The sequence below is a fragment of the Symphalangus syndactylus genome, chromosome 10 (genome assembly GCF_028878055.3).
Source record: "Symphalangus syndactylus isolate Jambi chromosome 10, NHGRI_mSymSyn1-v2.1_pri, whole genome shotgun sequence".
NCBI classification, from domain to species: Eukaryota; Metazoa; Chordata; class Mammalia; order Primates; family Hylobatidae; genus Symphalangus; species Symphalangus syndactylus.
In genome coordinates, this window is record NC_072432.2 from 57,044,284 (window position 1) to 57,058,699 (window position 14,416).

At 37.5% G+C, this 14,416-nt stretch overlaps 1 protein-coding gene across 4 annotated transcripts in view; it reads left to right on the forward strand.

Annotated features, from left to right (window-relative positions):
- Positions 1 to 7,321, forward strand: part of PRKG2 (protein kinase cGMP-dependent 2) — a 117,950-nt gene extending 110,629 nt beyond the window's left edge. For all 4 annotated transcript variants that reach the window (XM_055297195.2, XM_055297197.2, XM_055297194.2 and 1 more), the window contains 2 exons: positions 2,348 to 2,414; positions 5,002 to 7,321. In XM_055297195.2, the coding sequence (XP_055153170.1) occupies positions 2,348 to 2,414; positions 5,002 to 5,097 (163 nt within the window). In that variant the 3' untranslated portion in view covers positions 5,098 to 7,321. The remainder of the gene's footprint in view (positions 1 to 2,347; positions 2,415 to 5,001) is intronic.
- Positions 7,322 to 14,416: the final 7,095 nt, after the last annotated feature.

Genomic DNA, 14,416 nt, shown 5'->3' on the forward strand with positions numbered 1-14,416 from the left:
CTTTTTCAAATACCACCCTAGCTATAAGCAGCCCCTCCCAATCTGTTCCTATTCCCGACATCATCTACCACTTTATTCTCTTTTATCTTCCTTGTACTTACTACTATCTGAAATTAATTTAATAATTTATATTGTTTACTTGAGTTTTTTCTATCACCTCCCAGCAAAACAAAAACATCTTAAAACCTTCCGCAAGTCTTTAAGCTGTGTAGCTTCTCTACTCAGTATATTCTTAGAATTAAAAAACAAACAAATTTCTTTCTAAAGTTTGGCATCAGATTTTTTCAGTCCCTTCTAAAGTAAAACTTTTTTTTTCTTAGAAAACTAGTCACTTTAGTTTTGTATTTAAAAACAATACAGTTGTATGTATCTGTCCATTCTATATTAAATAATCTTTCCACAGAATAGTTACAGAGCTCTGCTATCTTGTATCTAAGAGCTAATTTAAAACTAGGCACCAGTCATGTCTCCCAACACCTACATTAAAAGAAGGCTGATATACTTGTAGGGTACAACTAAATCTTTCCTGACAGGAAGAGGAAACATTTGTTTCAGGTACAGGCACACCTTGTTTTATCACACTTTGCTTTACTTACTGCACCTTGCAGATATTTTATGTTTTACAAATTGAAGGTTTGTGATAACCCTGCATCAAGCAAGTCTATCAGGGCCATTTTTTGATGGCTGAGACCAAGTTGACTTTCCATAAATATTGGCTGGCTGGCTGAGCTGACCTCTGTGTGCCAGTAGAAAAGATCAGTGGCTATAGAACAGCATGATTTCATGTTCTTATTATAAGATCCTGAGAGAAAGAATAGATTGTTTCTATTCAAGAGAAATGAGGCCTCCTGACTCCTGGTGTTATATTTCTAGACCATCAAGCTTGAAATATATGCTTGAAATATATGAAGATCAGATCAGCCTTTTTAAATTAATGACGCGTAAGCAATGATGACAGAACTTCCACTTAATCCCATATTTTCACAGATTACTGTAAAATACTTTTTCTGTATAAGTGTGTTCCTTTGCAGAGTCATTCAATGACTCAACAAAAATTTATTGAGCCCCTGTCCCATATCAAGCACTACTCCAAGTGTTGAGGCACAGAGAAAAGGAAATAGATAAAAATCTCTGCCCTCATGGAGCTTGCTTTCTAGTGGGAAGATAGAAAGTAAACACAATAACTAAGTCAAGTAGTATATTAGATAGCCATAGATGCTAACTAAGGGGGGTAAAATAAAGTAGGGAAGGAGGATAAGAAGCTTGTGTGTGTGTGTGTGTGTGTATGTGTGTGTGTGTGTTGGTGGGGAAGAGTTTCAATTTTAGACTGGATGGCCAAAGAAGATCTCACTGAGATGAACTTTGAGAAAAGACATGAAGGTGTTGAGAGAGTAAGACATGGAAATCTAGAGAAAGAACAATCCAGCCTTGAGTGCAAAGACCTTAAAGTGAGAACAACCCTAGTTGGTTAGGAGAATAGTGAGAAGATAAATGAGTTAAGGGAGAAAGAGAAAAGTAAAACAGTAGTAAGGTAATGGAAGGATGGCGGTAGAAACAATGATTTTATAAAGCCTTGTTGGTTACAGCAAAGACATGGAACAGACTTTGCCTTTTACACTGAGTAAGATGGAAAAGGTGGGGAAGTATTGAACCGAGGCATGTTGTGACCTGACTTATGCTATAAACGACCAATCTTGCTGCCAAGTTATCTCCAGCACAAAAGTAGGGCTGGTTCCTTGCTAGTAGAGTGAAGGTATTGAAGACTGGCCAGATACTGAATATAGATAGAATTTGAAGCTAGCACTGACAGGATTTGCTCATGGACTCAGGTAGGATATAAGACAAAGAATAACTACAAGAGCTTTGGTTTGAGCAACTGGAAGAATTGAGATGAGGTTGGTGGAGAAAATTTGAAGCTTCTGTTCGGAACTAATACATGCCAGATGCCTATTAGACATCTAATTGTCAGAAGATGATAACAATTGTAGACCCTAGCCTGTAAGCTGATGGAGGGGTCTTGGTTGGAAATAGAAATTTGGGAATAATTAGTATATAAGTGCTATTTAAAGCCACGGCAGATAACTTGACATGCTAATAGTTTATCATCCAAGTAATATTTCTTTTTGTCCTTTCTTTCTTTCTTTCTTTCTTTCTTTCTTTCTTTCTTTCTTTCTTTCTTTCTTTCTTCCTTCCTTCCTTCCTTCCTTCCTTCTTCTCTTTCTGTCTTTCTTTCTTTTTCTTTCCTTCTTTCTTTCTTTCTTTCTTTCTTTCTTTCTTTCTTTCTTTTTTCTTTCTTTCTTTCTTTTTTCTTTCTTTCTTTCTTTCTTTCTTTGTTTCTATTTCTCAGGTGGTTAAATGGTTTTAATTGGGAGGGACTGAAAGCACGGAGCCTTCCATCACCTTTACAAAGAGAGGTATTGTATTTATTATATTACTTTTTAATTTTTTTCCCAGGGATTTGTTTTTGTACACAGATTTTAGATGTATGTGTATGTATATGCCCATAACAGATTTTAGGTGGGTTTTTTAAAAAAAAACAGTTTTTATTTTAAATTAAGTGAATTTGTCTTACTAATTGTGATTATAGGGACTAAATAGTACTGCCTAGTTGATGGACATTAACTTACCATCAAGAACCAAATACAGTGTCAGTGCCACTTAAGTCCCAAAGTAGTCAGTGTTGTTCAGGCTGACAAATGACTAGAAATTTGATGTGAACAATGTATGTAACTTAAAATTTTCTAATAGCCATTTTAAAAAGGTGAAAAAAACAGGTGAAAATGATTTTAATTATCATAATACCTCCAAAATATTATTTTGATATGTAATCAATATAAAATATTAGTGAGATAGGGGTTATGTTTATTTTTGCATACTAAATTTTCTAAATCCCAAGTGAATTTTACTGTTATAGCACATCTCAGTTCAGATGAGCAACATTTCAAGTGCTCAGTCACTAAGTGTTGCTAATGGTTATGTTACTGGATAGCGCAGCTCTAGAGGAAGCAGAACTTCAGCTAACGTGGGAGGAAGAATGACTCAGGAATGATCGAGGTCAACATACTACTAAGTTTATGTTAGTGTTTTTTCCAAAAGATTGCAAAGATCTATATTTCCTCTTATACATTGGTAGATTGCTATCTGAATTTTTTTTCATCAAAGTGTAGTTGTGGAGAATATGATTTCCAGTATGTTGTAAATATTGACATTTTAAAATAAAACACTAGGCCAGGCACGGTGGCTCAGGCCTGTAATCCTAGCACTTTGGGAGGCCGAGGCAGGTGGATCATGAGGTCAGGAGATGGAGACCATTCTGGCTAACGTGGTGAAACTCTGTCTCTACTAAAAATACAAAAAAATCAGCCAGGCATGGTGGCGGACACTTGTCCCAGCTACTCGGGAGGCTGAGGCAGGAGAATGGCGTGAACTCAGGAGGTGGAGCTTGCAGTGAGCCGAGATCACACCACTGCACTCCAGCCTGGATGACAGAGCAAGACTGCATCTCAAAAAAAAATAATAATAAAAATAAAATAAAACACTACTGTTACTTCATTCCTTTAAATATGTCTACTATAATCTAAATACCATTGAGATTTAATACCTATCTGCCACTTATAAAGTTTGGGCTGAAATATTGTGTCACTCCTTTTCATCATATCATCATATTTTCATTCTATGTTCCCTATAAGATTTCATCCTAATGTAAAATGCTTCTATGCTTGACAATCTTTCTTGATCATTCTTTAAATGCCTTTAAATTTTAGATTTAAAATTTGTGATAACACCAATATTTCTTCTGAATTCTGTTATAATTACATTTTTATGGCATGCAGTGTCAAATGGCATAAATATATTATGAATATCTAAAGGTAATTATTAAATAAACATTTTTTGAGAAGAAATTATTTCATGTACCCATGGATAAATATTATTTATTAGAAGAATGGGATCAGATTCAGCATCAATTCTACTTCTTTTAAAAATTACTGTTTTGTAGATACAAGTTCTAAGAGTTGTGTTCTCACATATATAAGTGGGAATGGAGGGGTTTATTACAGTGATGTCACTTTGGGCTCCTTCTGAACGATCTCTAGCTCTGTTCCTCCACCACATTATGATCTATCATAAATAATATTTTTAATGATTTTTCAGCTGATCATTCGATTAGGCATTACTTACATTTGTTTGAAAGCAGAGTTAGAAGTCATTTTATTTGTGAAATAATTTAATACCAGCATAATTTCACTATCTCAACAGGGTCACTAATATTTTGAATTGTTCCTTTTTTGGCATTCTGAATACTTTATATGGATCAATTAACCATAAAAAATTTCAGGATTGGTGAGAAACTTATACAATGGAAGAAGAACGCTAGCAGATTTCGATTTTAAAAGAGTTTTCAATTAAAAAAATAAATAGACATCATTTCTATCACTTTTTTTTTTTTGAGACAAAGTCTCACTCTGTTACCCAGGCTGTAGTGCAGTGGTGTGATCTCAGCTCACTGCAACCTTCACCTCTCAGGTTCAAGTGATTCTCCTGCCTCAGCCTCCAAAGTAGATGGGATCACAGGTGTGTGCCACCATGCCAAACTAATTTTCATATTTTTAGTAGAGATGGAGTTTCACCACATTGGCCAGGCTGGTTTCAAACTCCTGACTTCAGGTGATCTGCCTGTCTCGGCCTCCCAAAGTGCTGGGATTGCAGGTGTGAGCCACAGTGCCTGGCCTATTTCTGAACTTTTTCTTTAGGAAAACTCCTCATGCCAGGTAGTTACTGTTGAATGTTATCTGGTGACCAAATCTATTTGGTTGTAAAGAGAAGATCTCATGAGGCTGAGACTAGGACTCAAGAATGATAATTGGTCATTTTTTTCTTGTATGTGACTTCCAAGTTGTTGCAGTATGAAATCAGTGTTCTGAAATAAAAAACATTACCCATATGTGATAGCATGCTTGGTCAACATTATTCTTCCTTTTGTTTTAATTATTTCTATATTAGCTCAATGGACCCATAGATCACAGCTACTTTGACAAATATCCTCCTGAAAAGGGAATGCCTCCAGATGAGCTATCAGGCTGGGATAAAGACTTCTGACAGAAGAAAAGTTGATTACTGCCTGTACACTACAGAAGAGGACCTCAAGGATCAATAATCCAACACATCATTTTCTTTTCAGAGTATTATAATATCTTTGGGAGACCATTAGGGAAAAGAAATTCCTGCACAAGGGGAAGAGGAGAATGGTATGGACGTGGTTCTGAGTTATAGTGTCTCATTTAGATGCTGTGAATTATTGATGTATTACATTCTTTGCTTTTCTCAACTTTTAGAGGCTACCCCATTTTCCTTTCCACAATCAGGGCCATTTTTGTTAAAGTGGCAGTTTTTTCTGCAATCTATTGTTCCATTCCAATCATATCCTTCTCGTTTGAGTACTACTAACGTTTAAAAAGGGTCTTGCCCTTGAATAACTAAGTCATACAAATAGAAGGAAAAACAATGGTGAATTTTGGAGAGTCCCCCAGCTCTCAGCAACTTCATATAAGCATGATGGTATCTTAAAATGGTGGTTTGCAGAAAGCATGGTAGCCAACAGAACCTCCTGACTTTCACCTGCTTTTAGCCTGAAAATATATTACTATGCCTCTGACATGAGTCCAGGGAGAGGCAAGATTGAGCAATAGTCAGTGGCACGTTTTCCTAAAGTAACTGAATCAATCAGTCCAGTCAGGTAATTATTTTCTATTGGGGAACTTAGAAAAAAAAGTAAAGCAAAAATATTTTATCTCCTTTATGATCAGTGATACCTTAGAGATTTTTCAAAAGTCCTTCTTAAAGATAGTTATAATGTGTGGTTAAATGATGCTAAAATATTTTCACAACCAGAGTAGAAAATGTGCTGGAACAAAATTGTGAAGGCTTTTGCCTCCCAGTAAATAGAAAGGAAAATATATTCTAATAGGTAAGACTGCTAATTCTTTGAAAATCTGAGGTATTTTGAAAAATTCTGTGATTGTTGCTAGTAATAAACCAAAATTGTATAGAATCATCCTTAATTTTTAATATAACTCCCATTGACAAATGTTGATGCACTGTAATCACTGCTGAGTTAATAGCTCTTTTTAAAGACATCTGAGTCATGGATGTGTTTATAAATTTAGATTGTTAAGACAGGCAAGCCACCGGAAAAGTGATAGGATTTCAGAAGTAAAAGGGACAACAGCATTCCTCCTATCCCTTCCTTGCAATCTCCCAAATAATAAATAGGATAGTTTCAATAGCATGGGACCTAGTACCTAAGAACTTTACTGGTGAATGGTTGTATGTATTGACCATGATCATTCCCTTACCCTCCTTCCAAAATGAATGAGAAGCAGAGACTTTTCCACATTTTTTAAATCTGGCAGAGTAAAAATACTGTATAAGTTCCGGGATTATTCAAGCTTCTGGTTATATTTTCATATGATAATGTTCTATGTCAAAAGAAACCTCTACCCAGTCCCCACTCATAATTTCATCATCCAGAAAAAAGCCAGCTATATGCTTCCTTAATGAATTAAGCTATATAAGTGAAGCCCAATCCAGAAAGGTGCATCCTTAACAAATTAGATTTCCACATTTATAATCCTTTTGCTGAACCAAAGAGTTTTTGTTTCCTGGAGCTGTATTTTTAAAGATTGTGTATTGTACATAGAGTAATCATTTTTAATAGGATTGACATAACCTGCTTAAAGAATTTCTAAGAGTTTTTAAAGATTTTTATTTGAATTTGGTTTGTTTGTACTGTATGTTTTTCCATGTATATATTTTTAAATTACCAACCTATAAAGATAGAAAATTTATGTATTGGGTGGATATTAGGACTGTACAGTTATAATAGGAATGATGTTCTCAAAGCAGATCAATAGTTGTAATTTTTAAAACCCTACATATATAGAAATAACCAAGTTAGAGTACTACAGGTTTATTTTTCCTGTGATTGACCATGTCAGCGTGTTATCCTCCCACGTGATTCTTTATTGTTTCCTTAGAGTACTTTAAAAGATGAAGAAATGAGAGACTGAACCATTGAATAATCCCAACTCCACTATTTCCTAACTGAGTGACTTTGGGAAAGTGATTTAGCTTTTTTGAGTACTAGCTTTCTCATTCATAGAAAAAGGCAGAGTAAAGTAATATTTACTTCAGAGGCTTGTTTCAGGGATTAAGTTATGTAGAGAGTCCTTTGCCCAGTATCTGTGAAATAACCATTGCTGCATAGATGGGAGCTACTGTTACTGTCTCTATTAAAATTAAAGGGGCCTTAATAACCATTTAATCCTGAATCTTATGTATCATTGGTATCTGTATGCGGAATTGTACTTATCAAATCCAGTATCTGTCTTTTTTTTTCTTTTAAATCATGAAGTAAAAATGATTGATCAAAAACTTCGGTGTATGAGATGAAGGGTTAACCCTCACTAAAGTGAAGTGCTTCATTAAGTTAACCTAAATTTTAATTTTTATGAATTAAAGGTACACACATCCAAGGAAATATGGAAAATTACCCTCATATATGCAAACCCATCATTTTCCTAATCACTAAATCATTCCCAATCTCTCTTGTTAGGATGTAAACTTAATTTTTCATCCTTGAGCTTCTTCCAAGTGGGACCAACTTTTCATAATTATAGGTTCTTAATGCTTTGTTTAAATATAAACACATCTGAAGAAAAGACAGTGTAGTAGTGAAAAGTAAGAGATTTAGAGAAGAAAAAAAAAAAAAAACCTGGGCTTGAATTCCAGCTCTGCCCAGATTTGTGTAACCTTGAACATTAAACCTCAGCTTTACTCTTCTGGAACGTGGAGATATACATTTAAAGCTTTGAAATCTTGATCCAGAATATTATTAATAGTAGGTCATTCATAATAAACATTTGAAAATAAGTATATATGTATATTTCTTTGGGCACAATAACAAATCCTTGTTCTTTATTGCTAGGCATTGTACTAGGAGTATTTGTATCTATTAAGTCATTCACACAAGATACTAAAATAATTATAAATAGATAGTTGACTTTATTCAATTTTTTTTATTTATTGGCCTTAAATATGCATTTTTTTACAAACAGATGCTCATTTATTTTATTTTTAAATTACCTGAGGGATCCAGCATCATGATGATGATGATTATTATTTTATATCTTTCTCTTGTTTAAAAATTCCACATTCAGGGCGCACATGCATGTTTGTTACTTGGGTATATTGCATAATGGTGGTGATTTGGTTTTCAATGTACCCATCACCCAAATTTAAATATACATTTTATTCACAATTTAGCTCTGATGGTTTTGCATGGCTGAGTCCCAGTTGTTATAACTGTGTAACAAATTACCCCAAAACTTAGTTGCTTAGAACAACCATTTTGTTACTCTCCTAGATTTCGTGGGTCAGGAATTCAGACAACACATGACAAGGGTGGCTTGTCTCTGCACCACAATATCTGGGGAACCAGCTGGAAAGACTCAAAGACTAATGGTGACTCAGTGGCTCTAGGAGCTAGAATTACCTGAAGCCTTGTTCACTCACATATCTGCTACCTGGCTGGGACTTCTCAAAGACAGGACTTAGGACCAGGTTGCCTACACATACCTTTTCCATAGCTTGGATTCCTCACATAATGGCATCCTTAAACTAGTCAGACTTCTCTTGTGGCAGCACGGGGCTCCTACAGTGATTATTCTAGCTAACAAAGCAGAAGCTATACTATCCTTTATGAATTAGCTTTGGAAGTTGAGTAACATCACTTCTCCCACACTCTGCTGGTGGAAACAAAAACCCACCCAGATTTGAGGGGAGAGAACATAGACTTAACTTCCTAATGAAGAGAATAAAATTTTAAAGAATTTGTGAACAAGTTTTAAAACTGCTGCGATTCACTTTCTGGCCACACATTACTTATATTACTCCCATATGAAAAACAAATTTATTCCCTCCCAAGAGCCTCCCTAAAAATATTATCAGGCTCTGGCTCATGGTCCTGGGTCATGTCATCTAAATCCAATTTAAGTGTAGATGACACTCTTCAGGTGTAATTCCTTCCATACATTTTAAGTCTAAAATCCTGTGAAATAAGTAAATAAGTAATCTGCCTGGACACTCACACATTGAGCGGTAGAAAGCAAAGGACGACCACACCAGATACTTGGATTAGGAGGAGAGAATGGAAGGCACAAAGCAATAACTAGTCTATGGTAATCCTGAAATTTGGCCAGACACGTGAGCTGTTCTCGCCTTAGGACTCACTCCTACTCCCTGTGAGTCATTCTTTATAGCCCATGGAGCCACCATTTAGAATCTTGGTTCTGCCTTCTGAGCCATCCTTCCTCTTCCATAAAATATAGCTGATTTTTCAACTGAGTAGACATCTTAGCCACTTCGATGCCTGTGAAAATTTGATGGTAGAAATGCCTCTTTTCAGCTCGTTTCTGCCTCTTTATTTCAAGCTGATATATTTCTTTTAAAAATGTCATGACTTCTTCATATACGAATTCATAACCCAGTCCACTAGACAATAGCCAGTCACAAATCTTTCCTCTAAAGATGCTCTGAGAAAATGCACTTAAGATTCTTAGAAGTTTTACTTTTTATGAGAGAAGATCTGTACAGCACATACAAGATGCCTCAAAGGATTGTTTGAAGGGGTGTGGTGGGCACCTTCAAAGATAGCTTCCAGCAATCCCTGCTTATGGTAGTCATGGCCTTTTATAATCCCCTCCTCTCCAGTACTGGCTGAACCTAGTGACTTCCTTCTAACAAACAGAATATAAACAAAGTGAAGGGATGTCACTTCTGAGATTGGGTTAGAAGAGGACTCTGCGTATATTCTCCTGAGCCTCTCTCCCTCTCATATGCTTGCTCTGATGGAAGCCAGCTGCTGCAATTTGAGTAAACGTGGCAAATAACTGAGGGAGGCTCTGGCTAACTGTCAGTGAGAAAATGAGGCCCTCAGTCCAGCAACCTATGATGAGCCAACTCCTGTCAACAATCACATGCCTGAACTTAGAGCAGATCCTCCACTGAGTTGAGCCTTTAGATGGAACTGCTGCCCCAGCCAATACTTTGCAGCCTAGTGAGAGCCCATGCACCAGAGGACTCAGACAAACGATTCTGGAGTTCCTGGTCCACAGAATGTGTGAGATAATAATTGTTCATTGTTTTAAACTACTAATTTAGAAGGGAAGATTGACATAAAATGGAGGAAGAAGGATAAAATGGACAGGAGAGAAAAAAGTTGAATCCTTGAGGAAAAAACAAATTTGTAGTGACAAACTGGAACACATGAGGACAAACTGGAACTTGCATCTATCTTTCCTGGTTGCCAGCCTTGGTCATTTAGGTGACCTACAGGATAAGCTGACACCTTTAAAATATTCCTGCTTTAGGATTTGAAGATGCTGAAGGAACAATCTAGCTGGAGCTGGAAAGGCCATAGGCCTGGCTGTGCTCTATACCAACAAGATGAGTCAACAGATGAGACAATGTGTATGAGCTACAGCAGTACTTGGACTTATTGTCCCCTGGAGTGCAAATATAGCTGCTTCTCATGTCTGCCTTTCAGATCTTATGTAAATTTCTCTTGTGAGAAGGCCTAACTCAGAACCATACTGAAAAGGGAATTCTGGGAAACATATTTCTGGCTTAGCTAAATTGACACAGTACAAAGTCACTCAGTTTTAAAACTAGTAAAACATATTATATATTATTATTATTATGTAATTTATTCAGTTTGATTTAGTAATGAGATTTGCTTTACCTCTTTCTACCAAATAATCTTTGAAATATATTTAGGGCATGGGACACATGACTCAATCAAAATCAGTAATAACAATTTGTCTCAAGTGATTTACAAGCAAGCTATAAACTGAATTAGAGCTGGAGCATTTTCAATTCTGAAAGACATAAAACCAGGATATTTTTGTTTATTTAATTGTTGGTTGCTAAATTAAAAGTGGTACAATGAAAAGTAACATGAAATTTGTTTTGATAAGTATAAACTTCCTCAGTAAGGGAAACACAAATAGACATGCATTTTGGGGGAAGAAGCAGAAGATGATGTGATAATAGAACAAATGGGGCTTACTCTTCAGGCAGATGAAAGCAAGCTAGGAGTCACACTGGAACACAAGCTGATGTGAGCCAACCACCCAATCCTGCTGCTTAAAATTCAGGAGGATCCTCAGATTGCTAAGTGGATCATAACATGCAAAAGCTCTGTGCGCTTCTGAATTCTGTTTGTTCAGCCTCTTTTCCTTTGATACAGAGTCTTGCTCTGTGTTCCAGGCTAGAGTACAGTGGCACAGTCACAGCTCACTGCAGCCTTGACCTCCTTGGCTCAAGCAATCCTCCCACCTCAGCCTCCCTAGTAGCTGGGACTACAAGTGCGCACCACGACCAAAAAAAAAAAAAAATGGTATTTCTAGTTCTAGATCCCTCAGGGATCTAGAATTAGAAATACCATTTGACCCAGCCATCCCATTACTGGGTATATACCCAAAGGACTATAAATCATGCTGCTATAAAGACACATGCACACGTATGTTTATTGTGGCACTATTCACAATAGCAAAGACTTGGAACCAACCCAAATGTCCAACAACGATAGACTGGATTAAGAAAATGTGGCACATATACACCATGGAATACTATGCAGCCATAAAAAATGATGAGTTCATGTCCTTTGTAGGGACATGGATGAAACTGGAAACCATCATTCTCAGTAAACTATCGCAAGGACAAAAAACCAAACACCGCATCTTCTTATTCATAGGTGGGAATTGAACAATGAGAACTCATGGACACAGGAAGGGGAACATCACACTCCGGGGACTGTTGTGGGGTGGGGGGAGGGGGGAGGGACAGCATTAGGAGATATACCTAATGCTAAATGATGAGTTAATGGGTGCAGCAAACCAACATGGCACATGGATACCTATGTAACAAACCTGCACATTGTGCACATGTACCCTAAAACCTAAAATATAATAATAAAATTAAAAAAAGAGAAGAAAACAAAACAAAACAACAACAACAACAAAAACCCAAAACACAATTTTATTTTGTATTTTTTGTAGAGATTGAGTTTCACCATGTTGTTCAGGCTGGTCTTGAACTCCTAGGCTCAAGCAATGCACCCACCTTGGCCTCCCAAAGTGTTGGGACTACAGGCGTGAGCCACTGCACCTGGCCTTAGTCAGCCTCTCTTAAGGTCTTGTGCTGAGTTTTGCTTTTGGGAAAGATAGTCAAAATATTAAAGTGTGCCTTTTCTCTTTGAGGGCTCATAAGGATTAATCAGAATAAGGGAGACCTCTTATTCAAATGGGTGGTGAATGCAAAGAAAATTATTACATACATGTCTTAACTGATTCACTCAACAACTATGAATTTGAGCACTTATGTTCCAGGCATTGTTCTAGGTGTTGAGGACACAGCAGGATAAAATCATAGTTCTAGTAAATGCTTATATTTATTATATAACTATGTTAACAGTAATGATCTCCAGGTGGCATAATCATGCATACTTTTTCTTTTATCTATATTTTCTTTGTTCTATACATTGAAATTATATATTATAATAAGAAAAAACTTCATTTAGAAAAAGAAATTTGAATCACAAAGGTAGGCTAGATATCAGAAAGATTATTTTTAAAAAAGGGGGGACTGTTGAACATGTATAAATTTTACTACATCACATCAGTTTTATTGGCAGCAGACTGGCATAGCCTTTCTCAGGCCTCAACAGCATTCAGCACCTTTATTCACTTGAATCTTTGAGTTAAACTTTTACAGACTTCCTGGTGATGCTCTGTATTAGTCCCTTTTCATGCTGCTGACAAAGACATACCCAAGACTGGGTAATTTATACAGGAAAAAGCATTTAATTAACCTATAATTCCATGTGGCTGGGGAGGCCTCACAATCATGGCAGAAGGCAAGGAGGAGCAAGTCATGTCTTACATGGATGTCAGCAGGCAAATAGAGAGCTTGTGCAGGGAAACTCCACCTTATAAAGCCATCAGATCTTGTGAGACTTATTCACTATCATGAGAACATCACAGAAAAGACCTGCCCCCATGATTCAACTGCCTCCCACCAGGACCCTACCACATGTGGGAGTCAAGATAAGATTTTGGTGGGGACAGAGCCAAACCATATGATTCCACCCCTGGCCCCTCCCAAGTCTCATGTCCTCACATTTCAAAACCAATCATGCCTTCCCAACAGTCCCCCAAAATCTTAACTCATTTCAGCATTAACTCAATAATCCACACTCCAATGTCTTATCTAAGACAAGGCAAGTCCCTTCTGCCTGTGAGCTTGTAAAATCAAAAGCAAATTAGTTACTTCCCAGATACAATGGGGGTACAAGCATTGGGTAAATACAGCCATTTCAAATGGGAGAAATTAACCAAAACAAAGGGGCTATAGGCCCCATGCAAGTCTGAAATCCAGCAGGGCAGTCAAATCTTAAAGCTCGAAAATGATCTCCTTTGATTCCATGTTTCACATCCAAGTCATGCCGATGCAAGAGGTGGGTTCCCATGGTCTTCAGTAGCTCTACCCCTGTGGCTTTGCAGGGTACAGCCTCCCTCCCAGCTGTCTTCATGGGCTGCTGTTGAGTGTCTGCAGCTTTTCCAGGCACATGGTGCAAGCTGTCAGTGGATCTACCATTCTGGGGTCTAGAGGATGGTGGCCCTCTTCTCATAGCTCCACTAGGCAGTGCCCCAGTAGGGACTCTGTGTGGAGGCTCCAACCCCATGTTTCCCTTCTGCACTGCCCTAGCAGAGGTTCTCCACAAGAGCCCTGCCCCTGCAGCAAACTTCTGCCTGGACACCCAGGCATTCCTATATATCCTCAGAAATCTAGGTGGAGGTTCCCAAACCTCAATTCTTGACTTCTGTGCACTTGCAGGCTCAACACCATGTGGAAGCTGCCAAGGCTTGGGTCTTGCACCCTCTTAAGACATGGCCTGAGCTGTACCTTGGCCCGTGTTAGTCACTGCTGGAGTGGCTGAGACGCAAGGCACCAAGTCCCTACACTGCACACAGCATGGGAACCCTGCACCAAGCCCATGAAACCATCTTTTCTTCCTAGGCCTCCAGGCCTGTGATAGGAGGGCCTGCCGTGAAGACCTCTGACATGCCCTGGAGACATTTTCCCCATTGTCTTGGGGATTAACGATCAGTTCTTCATTACTTACGTAAATTTCTACAGCCACTTGAATTTTTTCTCAGAAAATAGAATTTTCTTTTCTATCACTTTGTCAGGCTGCAAATTTTCCAAACTTTTATGCTCTGTTTCCCTTTTAAAACTGAATGCCTTTAACAGCACCCACGTCTCCTCTTTTTTTTTTTTTTTTTTTGAGACAGAGTCT